Source organism: Ceratotherium simum, chromosome X (assembly GCF_057802395.1).
Source record: "Ceratotherium simum simum isolate JZ-2026a chromosome X, ASM5780239v1, whole genome shotgun sequence".
NCBI lineage: Eukaryota > Metazoa > Chordata > Mammalia > Perissodactyla > Rhinocerotidae > Ceratotherium > Ceratotherium simum.
Genome location: NC_141940.1, coordinates 62,027,548 through 62,053,641, shown reverse-complemented (window position 1 = coordinate 62,053,641; position 26,094 = coordinate 62,027,548). Strand labels below are relative to the sequence as shown.

Genomic DNA, 26,094 nt, shown 5'->3' with positions numbered 1-26,094 from the left:
CATTTTTCACTCTGGTCCCCAGGCTGTAGAGAATCCTAGAAGTCTTGAGCTAAGGTGAAAATGCACATGTCCCAAGCTCTCAGAAATTGAATACCATAGCTATTGGTATTTAAAATATACAGTTCAAGTTCTTCAACATTGAAGACTTGGCACTTACAGATACATAATTTGTGGGAGTAAAAATTGATAACTTTCTAGAGGATAAATTGGCAGTACTATCCAAATTTTAATGTATATACTTGATGACCCTATGACCCAGAAATCCCACTTCTAGGAATCTTTCATATGTGAATACTTGTATAAATTCACATGGTTATTCTTTCTAGTATTGTTTTTAACATGGGAAAATTGGATGCATTTCAAAACGTTATCAATAACAGACTAATTAAATCCATTATTGTACATCCACACAATAGAACGTTAGCTAGTCATTGAACAGAATGAGGTATGTACTGTCATGGAAAGAAATATTGTTAAGTAAATAAAATCTTGTTAAGTTTTTAAAAAATTCAGGTATAAAATATGTATAGTATAATCTTATATTTGCAGAGAAAAATGTGCACAAAGTTATTTTTATATGCATAAGAAAATATTTGGGAAGATACATTCTAAACTATTAATGCAGATTACCTCTGAGGGGTGGAATGGAGAAAAAACAGGGGTAGGTGGGATTTGACTTCTTACTAAAACAGTTCAGTATTATTTGAATTTGTTACAATAAGCATGCATTCTTTTGTAATAAAAAATACAAGATTTTCACATTTTAAGGCAAGGACTCAACATTGATCTGTAAGAGATAGGAACTATATATCCCTTATTGTCTCTAAAAGGTATGGGAAACAAGGCTGGGGATGACTGAAGCCAACTTTGAAAGCCATGCAGTACCCTTTTCTAACGGTACAAGTACATTTCTCTTAGGAACTTTGTCTTATTTCAATATCTGTAACTTACAGCGAAGGGCACTTACTTTGATCTGATATTAAGCCTCTTACCAGGAACATTCCAAAAATCTCCTACAAAGGAGATAAACTAGTCTCCTTTAGAAAAAAAGTAACAATTCAACCACTTTCCTTCTGTATGACACAATAGCCCAAGGCGAGGTTTTGGGGACAAGGCCCTGAAGGAAGGGGAAGAAAATGTGGAAAGTATAGGATGGTGAAAAAGAAAAGGGAGAAACTCCAGGGATGCCAACATTCTGCTGTTTGGGATTGGAAAGCTAAAGAATACACCTCAGGGCCGGCCCCGTGGCTTAGCGGTTAAGTGCCCGCGCTCCGCTGCTGGCGACCCGGGTTCGGATCCCGGGCGCGCACTGACGCACCGCTTCTCCGGCCATGCTGAGGCCGTGTCCCATGTACAGCAACTAGAAGGATGTGCAGCTATGACATACAACTATCTACTGGGGCTTTTGGGGGAAAAATAAATAAATAAAATCTTTAAAAAAAAAAAAGAGTACACCTCAGAAATAACTGACAAAACAGTTCCCCGGTGTGTACAGAGCTTTCATGCACACCACTGCACCCTCAAACCTCACCCCAGCCTATGTTTCAGTGCGAAAGTTAAATCAAATGAGGTAAGGAGGGTTTAATTCTACTTGAGTTACCATTAACATTATCATTTATTTCACAAGTATAAAAACAAGCTAGAGGGGATTGTTTCTGAAATGCAGCCTTTTTTCAGAAATCAGTAACACACACAGAAGATGTAGTAAAGGGAATTACTACCTAAGGGGAAGCTCTGCTTAGTAGTTTAGCTCTTCAGAGAAAGAATTAAAGAAAATTTTCCCTTCCTTACCCCACACAAGCTACTATCTTGCTCATTAGGCTAATGAGGAACTTCTAGCCCTCCAAAACTCCGTGTCCTGAGCCAATCTCCACTTTGCAGGGCCTTCCCATTTCACTGGTGGATAAGAATGAATAATTTTGCTTCTGAACCAGAGTGGAATGTACTCCACCTACATGTAAAGCAGATATTATTTGCTCAAGAAAAGGCTCGATTTTTTTAATGTCACGTCCATTTCTTTTTTTTCCTAATTTCTTGAATTTTTCTTTTCTTGTTGTTTTGATTTTTCCTGTGGGAAGGAGAAAAAAAAAGTGCAGTCAAAAAATGTGATTATAGCCATGAATCATTCCTCCACACTGACCATTGAGTGTTCTAGTGAACTGTAGGGTTATTGCTTATTAAGCAGAAATATCAAGGTCTTTTTTCATTAGCAATTACGTTAAACTAATCCCTCTATGGCCACAGCACCCTGGGAACATAAGAGGTACTCTGGCACACAATCTTACGGCAGTTTTTCCTTGCTTTGTTACTTGCTACAAACTATTTAACTGGAATTTTATAAGAAAGTTCTCAATGGAAAACTTATCCAATATAAACTCTCCAAGGATCATACCACTTATAAAAATAATTTCTAATTTTGATTTTATAAGATGTACAGCTCCCTAGCTCTGCCAGGCCAATTTTTAAAATTGTATATTCACATGCAGTTACAAGAAATAATGCAGAGGGATTCCATGTACCCTTTACCACTTTCCCCAAATAGTAACATCTTGCAAAATTATAAGACAATATCACAACTAGGATCTTGAGATTGATAAAATCAAGATACAGAATGCTTTCATCACCAGAGGATCCCTCATGTTGCTCTTTTATAGCCACACTTACCTTCTTCCTGCCCCCATCTCTAAACCCTGGCAAGCACTAATTCATTCTCCATATGTATAATTTTGTCCTTTCAAGAATGTTATACAAATAAAATAATACAGTAAGTAACCTTTTTGAATTGGCATTTTTTACTCAGCATAATTTTTTGGAAATTCAACCAGGCTGTTGTATCTATCTGTTCATTCCTTTTTATTGCTGAGTAGTATTCAGTGGTATGGATGGACCACAGTTTAACCATTCACTCATTGAAGTACATCTGGGTTGTTTCCAATTTTTGGCTATTATAAATAAAGTTGCTATAAACATTTGTGTACAGACTTTGTGTGAATATAAATTTTTATTTCCCTGGGATAAATCCCCAGGAGTGAAATTGCTGGGTTGCATGGTAGTTGCATGTGTTTTAAGAAACTGCCAAACTGTTTTAAGAGTGTCTGTACCTTTTTACATTCCCACCAGCAATGTATGAGAGATAGTTTCTGCATGTGACGCTTTTTTTATTTCAGCCATTCTCATGGGTGTGTGTAGTCATTGTAATTGTGTAAAATTACAATTGTGTAAAATTGTAATATGTCATTACAATTTTAACTTGCATTTCCCTGATGGCTAATGATGTTGAATACTTTTTCATATGTTTATTTGCCATCTGTATGTCCTCTTCATTAAACTGTGTCTTCACGTCTTTTGCTCATTCTCTAATTGGATTGTTTTGGTTGCGTTTTGAGAGTTCTTTATATATTCTATACTCTGGACCTTTGTCGTATATGTGGTTTGCAAATATTTGTTCCTACTCTGTAGCTCATCTTTTCTTCTTCTTAACCGAGTCTTTTGCAGAGCAAAATTTTTTAATTTTGAGAAAGTCCAATTTATATATATTTTCTTTTAAGGATCACGCTTTTGGTGAAAAGCCTAAGACTGCCCAGCCCTACAATCTGAATATTTTCTCCTATGTTTTTTTCAAAAAGTTTTATAGTTTTATGTTTTATACTTAAGTCCATGATCCATTATGAATTAACTTAATATAATATGTGAGGTTTAGGTTGAGGATCTTTCTTTTCTTTTCCTTTTTTTCTTTTGCCTATGGAAGTCCAATAGTCCCAGCATCATTTGTTGAGAAGGCAGTAATTCCCCCATTTAATGGCTTTTGCACCTTTGTAAAAAAATCAGTTGGAGATATTCGTGTGGTTCTATTTCTGGATTCTCTATTGTATTCCATTGATCTGTGTATCTGTTCCTCCACCAATACCACACAGTTTTGACTACTGTAGCTATATCATAATTCTTGAAATTAGGTATATGGGTCCTTCTTGCTTTATTCTTCCTTTTCAAAATGTTTTTAGCTATTCTATTTTGTTTGCTTTTTTATATAAATTTTAGAATAATTTTATCTGTACTTATAAAGATCTTCCTGGGATTTTGACAGGAGTGTCATCAAATCTGTATACCAACTTGGGGAGAATTAACATCTTTACTATATTGGTTCTTCCAATTCATGAACACTATATTTCTATTTATTTAGATCTTTATGATTTCTTTCATTAGCTTTTTGTAGTTTTCAGCATACAAGTCCTATACATGTTAGATTTTCACCTAAGTATTTCATTTTTTTGAGATATTGTAAATGGTATTGTATTTTTAATTTTGGTGTCCATATGTTCATTTCCAGTATATAGAAATACAATGGATTTGTGTATGTTGATTTTGTATCTTGCCATAGTGTTGACTCACTTATCACTTCTAGGAGATTTTGTTTGGGGAGTTATATTCCTTGGGATTTACTATGTAGACAATTATGTCATCTTCAAACAGTTTTATTTCCCTTTCTTGCTTTATTCCACTAATTAGAACTTCTCTCACTATACTGAATAAGGGCAATGACAGTGGACATTCTTGTCTTGTTCTCAATCTTAAGGGAAAAGCACAGATATATCACTATTGAGTATGCTAGCATTTTTGTAGCTATTCTTTATCAAGTTGAGAAAGTCCCCCTCAATTTCTGTTTTTCTGAGAATTTTTATCATGAATAGGTGTTGAATCTGGTCAAATCACTTTCTGCACCAATTTATATAATCATGTAATTTTTCTTCTTTAGCCTCTTAATATGGTGAATTACATTGATTTTTGAATATTGAACCAGCCTTGCATCCCTGAAATGAACTGCACTGGTCATGATGTCATAATCACTGGTCAGATGTCATAATTCTTTTGATATGTTGCTGAATTTTATTTTCTAATATTTTGTTAAAGATTTTTGCAAGTATATTAATAAGGGATTTTGGTACATAGTTTTTTTTTTTACTGCCTTCTTAGTTATCATAGTAATTCTATCTTCATAAAATGAATTTAGAAGTGTTTTTTTTTTTTTTTTGCAGGGAAAGATTTGTCCTAAGCTAACATCTGTTGCCAATCTTCCTCCTTTTTTTCTTCCTTTATACCTGCCAGACCCCAAGTATATAGTTGTATATAGTTGTAAGTTCTTCTGGTTCTTCTATGTAAGCCACCACCACAGCATGGCTACTGACAGATGAGTGGTGTGGTTCCACACCCAGGAACTGAACCTGGGCCTCAGAAGTAGAGTGTGCAAAACTTTAACAGCTAAGTCATCAGGGCTGGCTTGAGAAGTGTTTTTTAATTACCAATTTAATTCACTAAATAGTTATAGGACTACTGAAACTACTCCATATTGGGTGAATAGTTTTAGGAGTATTTAAACTATCTATTTCTTAGGTGGTAGTGTGTGTTTTTCAAGGAATCAGTCCATTTTATCGAAGTTGTCAAATTTATGTGTGTAGAGTTGTTTGCAATATTCCCTGATTATCTTTTTGATGTCCACAAGGTCTGTATTTGTATTCTCTCTCATTTCTGATATTGTTAATTTGTGTCTTCTCTCTTTTTTCTTTGGCAGTCTTGCTAGAGGTGTGCCAATTTTATTGATCTTTTCAAAGAGCCTACTATTGGTTTCACTGATTTTCTCTATTTTTTCTCTGTTCCAATTTCATTTCATTTATTTCTGATCTTGTCTTTTTATTATTTCCTTCCTTCTGTTTGGCCTAGGTTTATGCTCCTCTTTCTCCAGGTTATTAGGGTGGGAGCTTAGATGTTTATTTGAGACTTTTTCTCTATTCCAATGCATGCATTTAGTCCTATTCATTTCCCTCTGAGCACTTCTTTAGCTGTGTCCCCAAAATTTTGATATGTTGTATTTTCATTTTCATTCAGTTCAACATTTTTTTCTATTTCCCTTGAGACATCTTCTTTGATTCATGAATTGTTTAGAAATATGTTGTTTAATTTATAAGTGTTTGGAGATTTTTTTGTACCTTTCTCTTATTGATTTCTAGTTTGATTCTACTGTGGTCAGAAAACACACTCTGCATAATTTCAGTTCTTTTAAATGTGTTAACGCTTGTTTCAAGATATGGTCTATTTTGGTATATGTTCTACGGACACTTAAATGTGTATTCTGCAGTTGTTGGATGGAGTGTGGCATAAACGTAAATTCGATCCTATTGGTTGAAGGCGTTGTTGAGTTCTTCTATATCCTTGCTAATTTTCTCTTTAGTTGGTCTATTAATCGTTGATAGAGATGTGTTGAAGTCTCCAACTATAGTTGTGCGTTTTTCTATTTCTAAGTTCTATCAGTTTTTGCTTCACATATTTTGCAGCTCTGATATTTGGGGCATAGACATTTAAGATTTCTATGTCTTCTTGGTGGGTTGCTCCTTTTATCATCATATAATTCCCTCTCTATTTCTTTGCTCTGAAGTCTACTTGATCTGACATTAATGTAGCCATTCCTGCTTTCCTTTGATTAATGTTTACATCATATATATTTTTCCATCCTTTTGCTTTCAACTGCCTATATCATTATATTTGAAGTGAGTTTCTTGTAGAAAGTGTGTGGTTGGGTAATTTTTTAATCCACTTTGTCAATCTCTGTTTTATAGTTGGTGTATTTAGACCATTTAGTTTTATGTAATTTGTGATACGTTAGGGCTTAAGATTGCCATTTTACTTTTTGTTTTCTCTTTGTTCTTTCTTTCTGTGTTTCTCTGTTTTCTTTTACTTGTATTCCTGGGGTTTCTTGTATCTCTCTTATAATTCCATTTTAGTTTATCTATAGCATGATTGAGTGTACTCTTTGTATGGCTTTTTTAGTAGCTTCTCTAGGTATTACATTATTTGTACATAATCTATGACAATCTACTGGTCTCATTTTAACAGTTTTCATGAAGTATAGAAAACTAACCTCCTTCTATATTCCTTTATCCTCCCCCATTTGTAATATAATTGTCTTAAGTATTTCCTCTACCTATTTAGAATCACATCTAACAATGTTATAATTTCTGCTTCAACCATCAAACACAATTTTAAAAACTCAAAAGGAAAAGAAATGTCTATTGTATTTATCTATATTTTGCTATATCCTTTCTTCCTTTCTGATGTTACAAGTTTGCTTCTTATATCTTTTCCTTTCTACTTAGAATAGCCTTATTTAAAGACTCTTAGAGTAAGTCTGGCAGCAACAAATTCTCTTAGTTTTCCTTATCTTAGAATGTCTTGATTTCCCCCTTTATTCATAAAGGCTATTTCACTGGGTATAGGATTCTGAATTGACAGTTCTTTTCTTTTGGCACTTGAATAATTGGATGCTTTCCTCTGGCATCATGGTTTCTGATGAGATACCCTTGTCATTTGAATTGTTTTTCCCCTATAGGCCAGTTGTCATTTTCCTCTGGCTGCTTTCAAGTTATTTTTGTCTTTAGTTTTCAGAAGTTTAATTATGATGTGTCTTGAATTTTTTTAAGTTTATTCTGTGTTGGGTTTGCTCAGCTTCTTGAATATATAGATACAAAAAGCCTCTGTTGGCACCCAACGGAGGGTAATCCTTATTACTTCTGGTTGGGGATATTACAGCTTCTCTGCTAGGCCTCCTTTCATACCTCCCTTGCTGACTGCGGTAGAGTGCCTCATTAGTACTCCCCACATGGCCTTCACTGACACCGAAAGGGAGGTGGGGTTGCCTTATTACTGCTGGCTGATGGTGAAAGTCCTGACTCTCCATTATGTTGTCTCCGCTGACACTACCCCAGCGTGGAGGGTGAGGGATGCCTCTTCACAGCCAGATGTGAGTAGAAGTCCAGCCTCCTCATTGCCCCTTGTGGTCTCCTCTAACAGTGCAGGTGGGAGATGTTCATTACCACTCAGCAGGGATGAAAGTCGTCTCTCTACCCCACCTTCTCTGAAACCACCCTGGAGGGGATTTTGGGGTGCTTCATTACATCTTGGAGAGAGTGGAAATCTAGGTTCTCTACTTGGCTTTTGCTGGCAGGGATGAGGATGGATACAGCTGTTTCTGTGGTGTTTGGCTGGAGTAGAGCAGTTATTGTCTAAAATTTTTCTATCTTGCTAAGCTACCTCTTTTGTGGTACTTTAGCTATAAAGAGCAGGCTTTTTGTTGGGGCTTTTATTCTTCTGAAACCTTGGGCATTTGTGGGTTACTAGCTTCTTCAGCACCCAGTCTGGGATACATGAGGCAAAAAGAAAATCCAGAGAACTCACCACCATGTTTTTCTTCAAGTTCCAAGGTCCCTCCCTAGCTGATTTGTCTTCTCTCTACATTTTAGAGTCATCTTATCTTTGTCTTATATATAATGTCAGTGTTTTCAGTCGTACTTAGTAAGAGGAATAGGGAAAAGTACATCTACTCAATCTTACCAGAAGTGGAAATCTCTCTTGAATATACCTTTCACATTTAGTTTAGCTGAAGACTCAGGTGTCATTTTTTTTAAAGGGAGGGGAGGTATCATTATGCTTTCCTGAGAAAGCTGGATGAGAGGACATGTTGATCTACTTTTTTAGATTTCTATTTTATGACTTATTTCCAGAAAGTGCTTTAACTTCTGTATGGTACCATAGAAGATTTTAATCCTCTATCAACACTCTGATGTTAATGAAAAATCAACTACCAGTGCAGATTTTTTCCTTCTGAAATTTATATTTTCAATATCTGGTAGGAAATGTATTCCAATTTTTTTCTGACTCTTTTCTCTTATTTTACTTTGAAGGGCTGAGTAAATAAATTAAGTGGCTTAGAGAGGGGAGTAGGGGTTTACCTTTTATTTATTCTTCCAGTTAAAGACTGTAATATTGGAACAGAAAGCAGATTTGGGACAGCTCCAACTGCATACATTGAGGGTATCAATAAACAGTATTTTAGTTATTGGATCATAATCTACAATGACAAATAGATGGACCAGGGACTGAGTACATACTAGGAAGAGTCCATTTAGTAGGAGACTTACAAATCTGATCAAAATTCCTTCAAATTGAAATTTGAGAAAGAGAGAAAATACTGCAATTAAAATTGAATAACAGAAGATATTGAAAGTGAATTCCAAGTAATTTTTATTATAAGGCTGTAGAATTTGGAATTAGACAAATATATTTATAATTCTATATGAGTTATGAGTCGTAAACTTAATTTATATAATAAAGGAATTAGGACCCCGTATAAAACTATAAGATTACATCATATTAAAAATAGAGCAGATTAAAATAAAAATATGAGATTAAAAATTGGAAGGGGGGCCAGCCAGGTGGCGCAAGCAAGTTAAGTGCGCGCACTCCGCCGTGGCGGCCCGGGGTTCGCCGGTTCAGATCCTGGGCGTGCACCGATGCACTGCTTGGCAAGCCATGCTGTGGCGGCATCCCATATAAAGTGGAGGAAGATGGGCGTGGATGTTAGCCCAGGGCCAGTCTTCCTCAGCAAAAAGAGGAGGATTGGCAGATGTTAGCTCAGGGCTGCTCTTCCTCACACACACAAAAATATTGGGAGAAATAGTGATATTAGTACTACATTTATGCTCAGCATCATATACTTCGTTTTGGAAAAGACCTTAAGCATCATTCCGAATCCCTATCCAATGCTTGACCCTCGCCTTAAAATTTGAAAGACAAGTGGTCACCAACTTTCACTCGACTATCTTTAGTAATCGAAAACTAATCTCAGCAGGCTTATCTGTTATATTTTGGACAGCTTTGGGAAAAAAAATGAGGACAGTCATGATATAAAATACATGGATGATAATCAAAGGAGAGAGAATCCTAAACGAAGTTTTAGTAATCTACTAGAGAATAGCAATGCTAACCAAAAGCATTGGTTCTGCTTTTCTAACATCTTTAAAATAGATTACACAATAGATACAAAGAAAAGATAGAATCCTGACAGAATGTCACCTCTCATGGAGACTTCAAACATGAAATCTCATTTTGATAAGAATAGTGCTGCTAAAAATTCTTTACTTGCCCTGCTGAAAATTTCATCTTTTGGAAGACAGAAAAACATGAAAACTGCCACTCTAAATTAAATTTTGATGAACAGGGATAAGCGGCTTGGTGATATAAAAGTGATAGGAATCTTGAGAAAAAGGAATCATATTATGTTGAAGCTTGTGTTAATGAAAGAAGAGAGTGATAGGGATAGTCATGCACATATCCTGGACTTAAGAAGAGTCAAATTGGAAAAATTCACAAATTATATATGTGTAATCCAAAGAGTATGAAAGAAAAAGAATGTAACATACACAATGCAATAACAACATAGGGGAGAGCCATCTAAAATAATCCAAAATAAAAAAGGATTTGATTGCTGAGAGGGAGCTTGCTGATGAGCTTAAATACAAACAAAATGACATCCAAAAATTAAAGAAAATAATCAAGGATTAACTTTTTGAGTGGTACAAATCTGTAGAAATATTGTCTAGACAGGCTATATATGAGAACAAACCAAAGTTTATAAAAATGTTAGTGACAACAATGGGGGTCTTCTTTTACTTTGGTTTGTTTTAAAACTAAAAGAAAAAGTAGAAAATGGATAGACACATTGCTAATGGAAAATTGTGATTTTAAGAAATGGTGGTGAGAAAACAGAAATGCTTAACTCAAATCTTCCTTCCATTTTGTCTACCAAAGAGAATAAGCTTCACATTGGAAAGCTGAAGTTAAACATAGTTCTAGACACATGAAAAAAAATGAAAGATAAGTAAAAGTACCTAAATGAATGTAAATCTTAAGCCTCTAGTGATTTACATTCCTTGGCCCTGAAATAACTTGCAGATGTGACCACAAAATCATCATCTGTGAGAAATTATTGAAAACAAGAAAAATTAACAGAAGCCAAGAGTTGTCAATATGGTGTCTGAGTATTAAAAAAGGTGTGAGGAAATGGATTCCAGAAACTATAAGCTAGTAGTACACTTTAAAGACCTAGCGATGTTCAAAAAATAATTTAACAAAAATATACTTAATAAAAAAGTGACTAAGAACAATTCATGCCAATTTACTTTATTAATAGGGTTATTAGACTGGGAAATCAGTGTTGTAGAAATAGTGGATCTTCCTTTCAGCACGGTGTTTGACAAAGTTGCCACAACTTAGTGAAAAAATGTAGAACTATGTGTTGAATGATAGTTTTATTATGTAGTTTTACAACTAGTTAAAAAAAAAATCCAAGGGTTAATGTGAACCTGGAGGAAGTATAGAAGTATACTGCAAAGTAAAGTTTTGGACTTATCATTTGTATAAGTAAAGACTGAGGAGGAAGAGGAGGCAACCTGGCTAGAAGATAGTTTGTGAGAGGAAAAACCATCCCACCATTGCCAACTATAAGCTAAAAATCTGACCTGGCCAGTAAAATATCTAACGTGATTCTACTCTACATTATAAAGTGCAGGATGTAGACAAAATTATTAGTGAACTACATCTGAGGTACTTACTCCTGAAATGGATGCTTTAAGAAAGTCAAGAAAGAGTGATTGGGATGGTGAAGAATCTGAAAATAAACTGTCATATAAGGAACAGTCTAAAGAATTATAATATGTAGCAAGGAAAGTAAAGACCTAAGAGAGGAGGAGAACAATGAAAACATTGTTTTTAAATACTTGAAAGGATTGTGATTTGAAAGAGGAAGCATAGTTATTTTCTGTTGATCCTAATTTTACCCAGAAGAATAATGTGCAGAATAGTTATAGGGAAGCATTATTTAACTCCATATAATGAAAACCTTCTAATAACTACAGCTGCCTGAAAATGAAACATACCATCATTTGAGGCAGTTAAGTTCCAAGTCACCACCACCTATCATCAGTTACATAAGGTATGGGATAAACAGTGTGCACAGAGAAGCTCACACCTTAGCTAAGGTGGACTTAGTTGATGACAGCAGTATGGGCTTAGAGATTGGAAGTTTAGTGACTGGCAGAAGGACAAAACAAGAATTTGGGTGAGAGATTAAGATACTTTCTGCTAGAGCTAATCATTGAAAAGAGCAAACAAACAACCCAATGAAAGTTAGGAAAAAAGATAGAAGTGACTTTTCTGTGCATTTTAGCCTTAAAGTTGCTTAATCAATATTTGGAAAAGTTTTAAATAGCTGGCATATTTTCCCATTTTGCAACACAATTAAGGCAAAAATTGGCTGAGTATTAACTCTCCACAATTAGCAACAAAGAATATCAGAACTCCCTAATTTCTTCTGAGAGTGTATTCTTGAATTATCTGATGTCTAGCTCCTATCAAAAGCCTGGTTAAGAGAAATAATATTTAAGGAAGAGAGGATAAAGGACATGATATACATGCTTTTTTTGTACCCGAACATTTTATACCTGAGTATATTAGGTTTGTCCCCACACAATTACTTCACTAAAGGTCACTGTTGTGTTATATTTTTGTCATTTTTTTTTACAGGTTGATAAAAGAAACACCCCTATGAATAACATCTGTTGTTTTTGCTGCCTAATACCATTCACCTTTCTTTTGGTAACCATACCTTGACTTTGATCTGCTTCTAGACCGTGCTTTTTCCACTTTCAGTCTACGTATTTCTGGTGGAGTTTCTCCTGGCCCCAGAGGCAGTTGTATGAATCAGGCCTGGTCATTCAGATTATTACATTCACTAGGCCACAATACTAATTTAGAGTTCAGCAAGTAACTTACAGCCAATGATAGGAAATTAAATTTCTGTTTAGGCTTGCCAGATTTAGCAAATAAAATATAGGATGCCCAGTTAATTTTTAGTATGAGAGGTGTCTCCTGTAATATTTGGGACATACACAAAAAATACTCATTGCTAATCTGAAATTCAAATTTAACTAGGTATCCTGTATCTAATCTAGTGACCCTACTTCTGCCAGAACTTCGACCACTCCTGCTCTCTCCTATTGGATGTTAACGAGAAGCTTGGAGTCTCTCTAAACAATTTGTCCTCATGTGGAAACTGAAAATTAGCCCACATGAAAGAAAGCAGAGTCAACAGATGGGGAGAAAACAAGTTCTGATGACATTGTTTGAACTTTATATCCAGCAATTCCTGAAACTGGTCTACCTCTGGAATTTTTAGTTATATGACACAATAAATATCTTTTGTTTACTTAAGCCAGTTTGAGTTTTCTGTCAGTTGTAATCAAAATTGTTAACAAACGAGTTTACAGGTGACAGAACCCTAAAATATAGAATTGGCTGACTTGAGCAAAGGTGTAGGGCTAAGGATCCCTCTATCATTATGTAGGAAGTTGGCAATCTTTGTTATGTAGTAGTGAAAGAGATGGCTAAAATGTCACCTGTTTTAACTTAAGACTCAGAACATAAATCTATCAAGCCTGTAAAGTTAAGGAACTTGATATGAAAAGTTTAGGATTTTGGAGCATGCTGGTTACTTCTTTTGGCTCTAGGTAAGGTCCTATAACAAAGAGAAGGCTGAAACTGGCTCATTTGAAAGCAGGGAGGAAAGAAAACACAACCTTGCTAAAAGAAGGCCTTTCTGCCTTTAACCAGAAATTGGAATGGCTAAGTATCAGGTAATATTAGATCCTGGTAAGGCTGGGATAGCCAAATCCCCTGCTCAAGGTTAAATTAATGATCAAAAAGGCAGGGTGTTGGAAACAAAATCGGAGATAAAATTGGGATATCAGAAAAACAAAATCCCTAGGCCTCTCTCAAATGTCTCCTGTTCCCGAGCTCTTGAGTTCCCTTTCTGAAAAAGGCAACAATTACCCCTATTATGCCTCTCCACCATGGTGGTTGTTTTGAATGGTCAGAGGTCAAAATGGAAGATAGTGAATTGACAGCTAGAGGGATGAGCAGGTTTTTGCTGTGAAATAGAAATTCCCAGGATATATTCTATGTTCAAAGATTATGACTTAGCAAACTCGCTGGGTTTCGTTACTAATTCATGGCATTTAGCAAATGAAAATAATTGAAAGTATGCTCAACTTTTAAAGGTGCCAGATTACCAGAGTTCCCAAGCCTGATAAATAATATCCTGTGCTTATTCAACTCCTAAACCAGTAGTTCTCAAACTTGAGCATGTATCAAATCGCCTGAAGGATCATTTTGTTAAACCACCAATCACTGGATCCTACCTCCAGAGTTTCTGCTTCACTACAGCTGAGGTGGGCCGGAGAATCTGCAATTCTAACAAGTTCCTAGATGATACTGATGCTGCTGGTCCAGAGGCCACACTTTGAGAACCAGTGGCCTAAGTCAATCTCCAGTGCCTAGGAGCACTGAAAGAAAGTAGGCTGCTAATGACAGAATCTTCATTAAGGTCATCTAAATGCCTATTTCAGATGTGGCCATGGACGACAATGAACATACTCCAAAAGAGCAAAACAGGTGCTCAAATATCAACTGACTGAGGGCCTCACTACACTGTTAGGGCAGGAAATCCTTATTCCAGTCCAGAAGCGTGTTATGTTCTATGGACTGAGGACCACAGTATTATTTCCCATTCTCTAATCATCCAAATGAGGATTTTTATTGCAATAATCAATCCTGTTCTATCTCCAACACCATATGTTGGTATAGTTAAAATTTAGCTACATTCTAACGAATCATAAACTTTTCTAAAGTTCATACAGAAAAATAAACACACAAGAATGGCTAAGAAAACACTGAAAAGGAAAATATTAAGACAGGGAAGAACTAGCTCCATCAGATATCAAACATTCTACCATGAAGCTTCCACAAGTAAAACACTGTAGCACTGAAGCATTGAACAGACAAATCAATGGGATAGAACAGCAAGACCAGAAAAGACCCAAGTACATAAAAAGTGTAGTGTATAATAAAGGTTGTTTCAAATTTCAAATTACTTTGGCAAAGTTAGTGTTTTTATAACTGGTGTTGGGAAAACTAGATATATAAAATTACACAGGTACTAGAAAAAAACATGTGTTACTCTATAACTTGGGTTTTGGGAAAGGCTTCCTAACTATGACTAAAAATCCTGATACAATAAAAGAAAAATATGATCATTTTGATTCTAAATGTTTTTAAAAATTCTGCATGGAAATAAATACCATAAGCAAAGTCAAAAACAGATGACTAACTGGGAGAAAATATTTGCAATATATATCACAGATAAAGGGTTAACAGCCCTAATTTATATAAAGAACTTTTAAAAGTAGAGGAATAGAAAGACCAAAATCCTACAGACACAAACATATGAAAATATATTAAACTTCACCCATAATAAGATAAATGCAAACTAAAACTATACTAAGGTATCATTTCTCACTACTCAGCTTGGCAGAATACCAAAGCCTATTAATACATTCTGTTGGTGAGGTTATGGAAAAACAGGTGCTCTCATACATTGCTGGGGAGAATGCAAAATAGCGTTACACCTATGGAGGGGATTTTGGCAATATCTAATAAAACTACATATGTACTTATCCTTCAATCAAGCGATCTCACTTTCAGAAACTTACCCTGACCATACAGCTTTAACAATATGAAAATGTATAGGGTTATTTATGGCAGCACTGCTTGTTATTGTAATTTATTGGAGCTTGCAGGACATTTGGTCTTGTCCAAAATGTCCATAAGACATTTGGTCCATGACAAAGGTCCTTGATATTTGGTCCTGTCCAAAACATCCGTAAGACATTTGGTCTATAAGACATATGGTCCATGACAAAAGGTCTTTGACAAAAGGTCCATGCCATAATGTCCATGAGCATATTTGGTCTCCATGCCAAATGGTTTTGGACAGGACCAAATGTCAAGCACCTTTTGGCGTGGACCCTATGTCTCCATGGATGTTTTGGACAGGACAAAACATCTGTTAATCATATTGGAAACTACGTAAATGTCAAAGCATAGGAGTTTGGTTGACTAGACTATAGAACACATACATGACAAAGTACTATGCAGCTGTAAAAGGGAATATGGAGGATATCTATGAATTGATAGGGGATTTCCAAAATATATTAAGTGACAAAGCAAAGTGCAAGAGAACACAGAGTATGCTACCTTTTGTGTAAGAAAAAGGGAAAATAAGAAAGCATACATATATCTGTTTTTCTTTACATAAAGAAATACAGAAAGGATGAACCGGAAAACAATGAAGTTGGTTACCTACAAGGGCTGTGGAAAAATGAGGTAGAGAGGATACTGAAGGGAATGACAGTTTTCTGAGTTACCTTTTTGTATGATTTTGACTTTTGGAAAAATGTTGAAGTTCTACATATTCAAAACTAAAGTTAATATAATGGGTGAAAGTGGTCAAAAGGTATAAACTTCCAGCTATAACATAAATAAGTTATGGTGATGTAATGTACAGCATGGTGACTATAGTTAAGTATACTGTATTGTTTATTTGAAAGTTGCTAAGAGAGTAGATCTTAAAAGTTCTCATCACAATAAAAAAATTTGTAACTATGTGTGGTGATGGATGTTAACTAAACTTATTCTGGTAATCATTTTGCAATATATACGTATATCAAATCATTATGTTGTAACACCTAAAACTAATATGTTACATGTGAATTATATCTCAATTTTTAAAAAAAAATTAAATAAGAATGGGAAAAGGAGGGCTAAATTTGAAACAAATAAACCCAATCGAATTTCAAATGAAAAACATAACCACACTGAAGAGAAACAACAAGAAAACTTAGCCATAAGTCACCTCGCATCCCTATCTGATGGAGGGAACTGCACATCGCCTCGAGTTCCTGGTACATTCCTAAACGTACATTATTTAAGTGGATGAGATTTTAGGTATTCTGCTGGGGGAAGTGGTATATACAGCTTATGTAGGCATAGGCATTTTTAAAAGTGTAAGTATGGGAAGGATATTGGGTAGCCAAAAGGAAGAGAACAGCAGACATGATTTGCTATGTGGAAGCAATTTGCCATTCTTATGGTTACATCAATTTCCATCAGACGGATCACTCCTCTTCCCATTTTCTGTTGAAGTATTTCTTATGAAGTTGACTCTACCTCCCAGGAGCTAAACATGGGAGAGGAGGTAAGGTTTGGACCTGTTACTGCCATATTGCCATCATGCAGAGCCTGAGAATGAGCCAGAATTGAAAACAGATCAGAAAGCTGGAGAAAAAGTGTCCCCATGCTATTGCCTAAGATACGAATCCAGTCAATAAATACCCTTTGCTTGTTTAAGCCAGTTTGAGTTAGGTATTAGCACTTGCAACTAAAAAGGTCTTAATGGATTTGCTGCAGAACCATGGTTAAAGACATTATTCAGTTGAATGCCCCTTGTATAAGGTTATCCTATGTCAAATACTTTTAACACTTTTAATACAGTATCAGCAAAAAGTATATCTTGCAGAATTGGCATGTTTCTCGTCACGTAATTATTATGTAACCTGCTGAGTTTCTCTTCCTGCCTTTCCTGTCAGGAAGCTCAGCCCAAAATTTAATGATCAATTAAACTACCTGTTAGGCCTGGCCGTGGGCATGCTTTTCTTCTCATTTTCACGTTTTTGTATGTGTGTGTTTCAATTTTAACAGCCTTATTGCATACATGCCTGTTACTATCAACAACCTTGAATCTCTTTTAGAAGAAGGGAGAATAAAATCAGTAATAGTGTCTGGCACAGACACAGAATATACATCTGTTAAGTAAAAAATGCATCTATTAACAAAGAGAATGTGTTTTTGTCAGAATCTGAATAATCAGAGGTGGTCAAATACAGTGGCTTACTTTAAAATACTAAAAAATATATATATATATATATATATATATATATATAACATTTATGTTCAGAAGCAGAAGGAGAAAGGTAAGGCCTGGGTCCTAACCTGTGCTTAGGCAGGGAGGTGGGGCACAGGGATGAGGGAAGGAGAGATATAGAGAGGCTACCGTAGGCTTGAGTAGAGCAGGTTCTAATTCTAGAAGAAGCCAGTAGTAAAAGGATGTAAATTCTACATTCAAAAATAGGTCCCCAACATTTTCAGTCACTCTCTCTCTCCAAGTAAAAAGGAGGGCACTCGGCGAATCATGGGAGAAACAAATTGTGGTCTGCTTCATTCTACCCCTCATCCTACCCTCCAAGTCAACCTAAGAAGATTAAATCAGGTTTAGCCCGGTAGGCCTAAATTATTTCAGGGCTCCACTGACCAAAAGATGCATTTCTTATCTTGACAGCTAATGCTTAAAAGACAAACGCAGAATGAAGTAATACTTTAGTGGGAATAAGTTGCTTAAAGTATTATGATGTATAAATGATGATCAGATATTTTACTAAGGGATTGGGGGGATGCGAGGCAGGAAAGAAGCAAAAGCAGAAGAGAGATGAAAAAGAGGTGGTCAGTGGGAAAGCAATTTTTGCAGACTTCACAAACTTGTCCTAGGATCTATCCTGTTTACCTTTAAGAAGTCGAAAAGAATGGAAGAGGTACATGGAGATTTTAATTGGCAGGCTTCAAATCCATTTCTGAACCTCATATGAAATCAAGTTTTTATAAGTGTATGCATAGCTGCTATAGTCTAATATGGCCTACAAAGTATGACTTTTTGGGGGTGCAGAATTTCTTATTCTACTTGATTCCAAGGTTACGATAATTTTTCCAACATTTGGAGACTAAGATTTTAATTTTTCCTTACTGCAGAAAAGGTTGTCACCTTAACTAAGTTACAGACAAATGCATTCTCCTGATAAGTCCTAATAATATTTTAAGTTTTCATCTTCATTTTCTTGAATTTCCTTGCCTTGTAAGAACATTAGAAGAGTAATGCTAAAGTGGGAAAATATTACAGTTCAGGAAATATCAAGGTATATGCATAAATAAATAATATCTTGAAACTTTTTTTTTTTTTTACAATTGGCTCCTGAACAATGTATAGCAACTTTCAATGAAATCTGCATGTATGTGTTTATAAAAGCAGACACAGTTTTATATCCATAAATGATCAAGCAAGGTAAAATGTTAGAAAGTTGCAGCCTTTTTATTTAGTACCCAGAGAATGCCAGCAATTTAACATGATATCTTGATAAATGTTGCTCACAGAGATTTAACAAAAACAAAAATAAATATAATTTCTATGTCATCTTTGGCATGTTGTAAATTCAAAATGACAGCCATTTCTTTAAGCAGCACTGTGAGGGAAAAAACACTGTAAAATGCACTACTAGCTTTGATCTTACATGAAAAATGTAGTACAATGAAAATTTTAATGTCAAAAGGAACAGCGCTTTAAAGAAAACATTCATAAAATAAACGATGGTATAAACTCCATAATGTAGTCAGAAAAAGAAAATACAGTTATCCGAATAGTGGGGACCTTTTTTTCCAATTGCAGCTTTTAAGTGTTTAAGTACATGTGAATCAAATTTATACACAACTTCTATTTAACGCCATTTCTTTATTGAGAAGTGCAATAAAATGCCAGTAAATATAATATTTTCTAGATCAAGAAATAAGTTGAGGAATCCCAAAGTACTTGGGAAGTGCTGGCAAGACATTTTTTTTTATTGTGGCTATATCGAATTATGCTCACTCTACATAAATCCTATGTAACAACTACCAACACTACTTACTGTTAAAAAAAAATCAAACACAGAAAAACCACCATTCTCCTTGTTTTGCACTGTGGAAATTACTGCAAGATAAATTCTCATTTCCAAACCATGTTGGCATTTGGATATTTAATTAAGGTTTCTTGTATAACTTTTAAAATGGCTGTTTCCTGCTAGACTGCTTTCATGATGTCAAAAATAATTTTATCATACTCAAAAACGAACTTACATTTTTTGCTATAAGTGGTAGCAATTTCAGACAGAGTGAACTTGAAAAGAGAACTCAAATGTGACCTAAGCAATATTAGTTGATAGGAAAGAAAAAAGCAAATAAATCTAATTGGTCACATTATGAGAATTTATTAAGAAATTAATGCACTTAGTACATTCTCTAGAACTGACCCACATAAAATTAGATGCTTAATAAATACCTTTTGAAAAATAAATTAGTTCACATAATTAGACAAACAGAATGAAAGCAAAACAGTCATCCAAAGAAGTTCTATTGTCTAAGGTTTAGAAATGTGAATACAGAAAAAATCCTAACTTGGCAATCACATACATATTTATTTCTAAGAATTTAGCTAAGATTTCTTGCTGGTCAATAAACTAAAAGGTACATAATTTGTGGAATACATGTATAATGTAAGTGAGCAAGCTTGAATTTCTGTATTACTTTTCCTTTTGTGTTTTTTTTCCATATTTCAAAGAAACTTATGCCTATAATTTAGGACTTACTATACCTTCAAGTGTTAGCAACCAAATTGAATTTCAGGTGATCAAGCATTATTATTTTATTCAAATTATACAACAGACTTCACTATATTGTAAGACTAAAACCAGGAACAGTGGAACCATGAGTATAATGTATTTGTGAATAATCACTATCAATGCCACTCTGCTCTTTCATAGGAAGGCAGATAGCACACTACTGAATTGTATTGTTAATTTCAGCAATCATTCATTTTGAGATACATGCCAAAAATACCTGAATAAGCTTTGAAACATAAGAAACTGTTCTAAGGGAATTTAATTGCAGTTGACCAATCTATACTTAATATGGCTTGCATTCTTGCTGAGAAGTAACATTGTGATAAATAGGATCTCTGTGTCCTGAAATCTAGACAAAGGACCTGGAGAATTGGACTCCACTGATAGTTTGCATTCAACCTTTCTGTGCTCTTGTTTCTTTATCAGTACAACAGGAATAGGGGCTGGGGAAGGAAGACTCCTTATGTTACAGATCATATAGTATGAGGAACAAGAATACAGATAAATATGGGCTTAACAACAACTGCCTCCCTTCACACCATGCTATCATAGAAGTTCACTGATTAAAAAGCTTGCAAGTTTTTAAGAGAAAATGTAGATTGAGAAGTAGAAAAGAAGGAGCTGTGCAAAAAAGAAACAGTTTATTGGATAATCTGACCCTGGTGCATACTGTGAAAATCCCTTGCCCAAACATATCTTCCCTGATAAAAAATGAATTTAAAATTATTCTCATCTGGTTAGATTGCCTGAAAATCCAGCAACTAGAAACTCATTCAATTAATGGAACTTGAAAAACGCCAATTATCTACTAGCTACTTACAGAAAAATGTGAATTAATTTAGAGATACCGCTCCTTTCACCTTTTTAGCTGAAAATAGCTGTTTGGTGAGAATAGAAGTTTTGATTTGGAGAAGGGGATTTGTGAGGTCCTTTGGGGGCACAGAAGGCTTCTGGAGTAAGCTTTAATCATGGAGTCCTCTTGGTGAGGTACTCAAGTAGGACAGCATGTGGGAGCTGGAAAGCCAGGAGAAAGAGAATGTAGAGAATGCCAAAAACATACTTTGCCTAGTTTAAGCCTATGTTTTCTAGTTAACCTTAAGGCCAAGGTAAGCAGTTCTTTTCGTTCTTCATATATAAAGGGCCTCTTACTGTCAGGAAAATATTATTCAATCAGTATGAATAAGTTTCTGTGGGCAATACTATTTTAACATGATGTTTCAATGAGGCAGCATAAACACCAAGCATCTGTTCTTAAGTTTGTGGGTTGCCTACACATATGAAATCCCTTTGGGATAACCAGAAGTGTTATCAAAATGTTTTACTATGTTTAATTACCAATGGTGATAAATTACAAAAATCAATGTTTAGGCATTCCTGGGTCTAACAAAATGGGCTATAGTTTGATTTTTATGAAAGAATTGAAACCACTTTTTTCACAAAATCACCATCCACCAGTACTACATTTTAATTTTCTTTCAAATGGTTTCCTGAGTTTATTCATGATAATATGTGCTTTAGGACAAGAGATTGTTAGTCTATCTGGGCAAACCTGGTGTTTTCCCTTTGAGGAAAAAAAAAGCACAATATCTTCTCCCTTCCAAAACAACAAGATAAATCCCAAACTGTGCTATCATTAAATACTACCAAGAACCATCAACTAGAAAGAAAAGCAATGCAAAATAATTGTTCACGAATCTCAGAAACCACAGTATCCTAAAGTCTCATAGAAAGGATTAGTTTTTACTGGTGAAGTATTTACAGAAACCCCATCAAAAAAATGTCCCATTCACAACTGCATTTGTTGCTCTAGAGTTCTAGCCAAAATGGAAATCATTAGGCATCCCTACCTGGGTTCCTTCTACAAAATGAGGATATAGTTTGAAGCTCTCCCTTATAATAAGGCTGCCCTCCACTACTGCTGTTAAGCTACCGTGTTTGAATTTTCCAGCAGAAAACTCTCGCACAATGATTGGGAAAATCTACTAGCATATCTGCGTCTTTTACACATTGTCAATCCTCACTGAGTGATGAGGAATCATGCTGTTCATTGCATAATTCTGGTCGTGTTCCTTTCATGAAAGGACTGTATGACATGACCCTTCTGAGAAAACTCATTAAAAAATTAAGACCATCTACTTTTAAAAACTATTGAATATGAAAAGGTTGAAAGTTATTTTGTGATCATTTTTCATTTTCCAATTTCACTTACCCTAATTCTATTGCTAGAAAAGCATACACGAAAATAGTATCTCTGTTCTGAAAAGTTCAACACCAAAATCATACCTCTGAGTTTGTCATATCAATTCTGATAAGAAGGCATAACAGCACAAATAAGATAACGACAAGGAAAATAAGCTGGAATATACAGACACAAATTGTTACATGCAAGTACTTCTAGTAATAAAGCAAAATGAAGAAATAAAAAGCCAAATTGGGACATAAAAGCCACAAGATGACGATATCAGTCATTTTCTTAGTGCCATATGTTTTCCATGTAGCATTAGATGTTCTTTAATGTCTTTCAATTATTGCAAAACGACACCTCAAAATAAGTACATGTACTTTTATAAATCACATCCAAGAAACAGATCAGATCTTTGTGCATGGAATATATATCACTTACATTATAAAGAGAATATATATAGTTTCTTTTATTAAATACCGAAGTTACAAGTCTCCTAGTCTAAATTGTATACTTCAGCACTCAGTAATCAACTCTCTCTCTGAACTAAGCAAAATAAAATACACAGCAAACAGTACACCTAGCACACACAAGTAGGTCACTTATATTCACTAAACAAAACTGTAATATCCTCCAGTTTACATTCATGAGTTCTTTCTGTCAGTAGTAGTGGTAGTAGTAGCAATAGTAGTAGTAGTAGTAATGATATTTTCTTCAACACAAAAAGATTCTTTAAAATCTCATCATTTAGAGAAAATAATACATCCTACACAGTGGTTCTGAATCATAAATTTAATAATAAGACCAATTCGGCCAGATCTTTTTTTTAATAAATATGATTTCAAAATGTGTTCAAATTTTATGTAGATCATTAATATTACTTCCTATTTAAAATGTTAGTTTATCTTCTTGATGTAGCATTATCTAAAGTTTACTGAAACACGTCATATCATGTATGCAAAGCCCAGTACAGTAAAATTTCAATTATATTACCATAGGATTCAAGGTAGATTAATATGCTACACTGTGATTCAAACCACATGGAAGTCCAAAAAATAACAGCGTAGTTCATTATAAAAGGAATAGATGATAAAATCAAATTGGTTAACTTGAAAGTCAGCTTACATAACACCAACGTAGTATCAACACCATGTACTTTATTTTCAAAGGCTTAGCTATGACCTATTTAGCAGATTACAACATCAACATAAAGCCTTTGACTAAAAAATTCTTCACTTGTACTACAATTCCATTAGATGTAAAAGTTACAGAAGCCTTATGGAAATCTTTATTTCTACATGAGGCCACTTATGGATACTATACAGGTCTGTCTGCATATATTATCTGTGATTTAATTCTATAAAAATTTGGCACCAACCATTTCAGGAGTTCACATATTAGCACAAATGAATTTTGCTCTGGCACCAAACTACTATGTCTATATTTTAGTAACTACAGAGTCAAATGAATGGAGTCCTTTGGCTGTACACAATAACAGGTTCCTACAATACATCTTTTGTCTGTTTTGCTTTCTTAAAAAAAAGCCTATCCTTCAGGATCTGATGTTAAAAAATACTGACATTGCTTAGCATTACACCATTATATTTGCATCTTGATTGTTGGTAATGATTCTCCAAAGCATTATTGTATGAAACCAGAAAAACTATTAAAGTAACTTGATTTGAAAGGAACTTTAGAAGTTAGTATGCAGAGAAGTTGTCAGGACCTTGTGGACACCAATTATATATACTTAAACATTTGGACACTACTGGAAAACATAGTATGAATATTGTGGACCTGTGTATGTTTTTTTTTATCTCACTCCCCCTAAAAAAGGAGGCTTAAACAGAATATTCAAGTAATGTAGCAGAAAACTATGCCTCTGATATAAGATTAGGCAAAAAGCCACACATTTAATTTTCTCTTCATCCAGTTTGGCTGAGGAACACTGGAAATCTTACAGGCCAGTTGATGTTCGCTTTTTCATGCTCCGTCGCTGAGCTAAGCTTGAAGCAGCAACAGGCTCTAGGACTGGTTGAAAGGTCTTGTGAGTCAGGGCAGAATATGTGGCAACTACTGCTCCCTAAAATAATGAGAAACATCACAAATTGAATAACAATCTCTAAAGGTGAAAAAATTTTCACATTATATCATGAGAGATTTAACTAGAATGCAACTTTGTTTCCCAGGAAAACGATTGAGTATACTTGATCTGTACATTGATGCTCCCTTGATGAATTAATATGATTGCTTGTATATATATTTTTCAATAACTATGCTTCTTACAAATGTTTAAAATACTAAAATGTATTATTTCTATCAGTCTTTCATCAATGTTTTTAAATATTTTTTCAATTTTATTTTTAATAGGAATTACATACATTTAAGGTACACAACATGGTATTTTGATATATATAGTAAAATGACTACTACAGTCAAGCTCATTAACATATCTTCTCCTCACAGTTATCATTTTTTTTTGTGATGAGAGCACCTGAAATCCACTCTTAGAAAATTTCCAGTATTCAACAGAGTATTATTAACTATAGTCATCATGCTATACATTAGATCTCTAGACTTATTCATCCTACATAATGCAACTTTGTACACTTTGACCAACATCTCCCCTTTTCGCCCTCCTCCCTGCCTCTGGTAACTACCGTTTTCTCTGCTTCTACATAATCAACATTTTTAGATCCATTTTAGAGATCATGTAGTTTTTTTCTTTCTGTGTCTGGCTTATTTCACTTAGCATAATGTCTTCCAGGTTCACCCATGTTGTTGCAAATGGCAGGATCTCATTTTTTAAAGCTGAATAATAGTTCATTGGATATATATATACACATCACACATTCTTTATCCTCAAAGAGATATCTGTGCTCGCTCCTATGTTCTTTGCAGCATTAGTCCCAGTAGCCAAGATATGGAAACAACCTAAGTGTTTATCAACAGATGAATGCATAAACACACCAAAATTTAAAATCTAGGTTCAACATCTATAAATATGGGAACTTGCACCAATGGTTATTAATTTAGAAACCAATTGCAATCTTTTGTTTCCATATAAAACTTGCATTTAGTCCACTTCTAGCCCCAGCGTCTCTTAAGAGCAAGTTAAATATAATCAAGAAATTTTTATTTATTATCAGAAAGGCAGTAGGTAAGGAAAGTTAGGAAGAGTCCATGGTTGTTATTTAAAAAAAAAAAGAGAAAAACAAAAAAATATCTATAAATATACCTTTAAAAAATATACTTTAAGGTAATTATGTAAGTATCATCAGTGAATGGCATACAATGGCTTTATTAGGTATCAAGCATTTATTTTACTTTTTTTAATTGTATAAGTTTCGGGTGTATAGTGTTATAATTTGATATCTGTATACATTAAATAGTGATCACTACCACGAGCCTAGTTACCATCCATCACCATACAGTTGACCCCCTTCACCCATTTCACCCATCCCCAACCCCCTGCTAACCACTAATCTATTCTCTGTATCTATGAGTTTGATTTTGTTTTGTTTGTTCATTTGCTTTGTATTTTTAGATTCCACAGGAGTAAAATCATATGGTATTTGACTTTCTCCGTCTGATTTATTTCACTTAGCATAATACCCTCAAGGTATGTTGCTGGAAATGGCAAGATTTCATTCT

The 26,094-nt window shown here is 34.7% G+C and overlaps 1 protein-coding gene across 5 annotated transcripts in view; it reads right to left on the bottom strand.

The window, feature by feature from the left end:
• Window positions 1-572: 572 nt before the first annotated feature.
• RPS6KA6 (ribosomal protein S6 kinase A6) overlaps window positions 573-26,094 on the bottom strand; it is a 180,485-nt gene continuing 154,963 nt past the window's right edge. For 4 of the 5 annotated variants that reach the window (XM_087427031.1, XM_087427028.1, XM_004436755.3 and 1 more), the window contains one exon: window positions 18,898-24,523. In XM_087427031.1, coding sequence (XP_087283157.1) covers window positions 24,398-24,523 — 126 coding nt within the window. In that variant the 3' untranslated portion in view covers window positions 18,898-24,397. Of the gene's footprint in view, window positions 2,069-18,897; window positions 24,524-26,094 lie in introns of those variants that run through there. The other variant, XM_087427030.1, reaches the window with a different exon arrangement.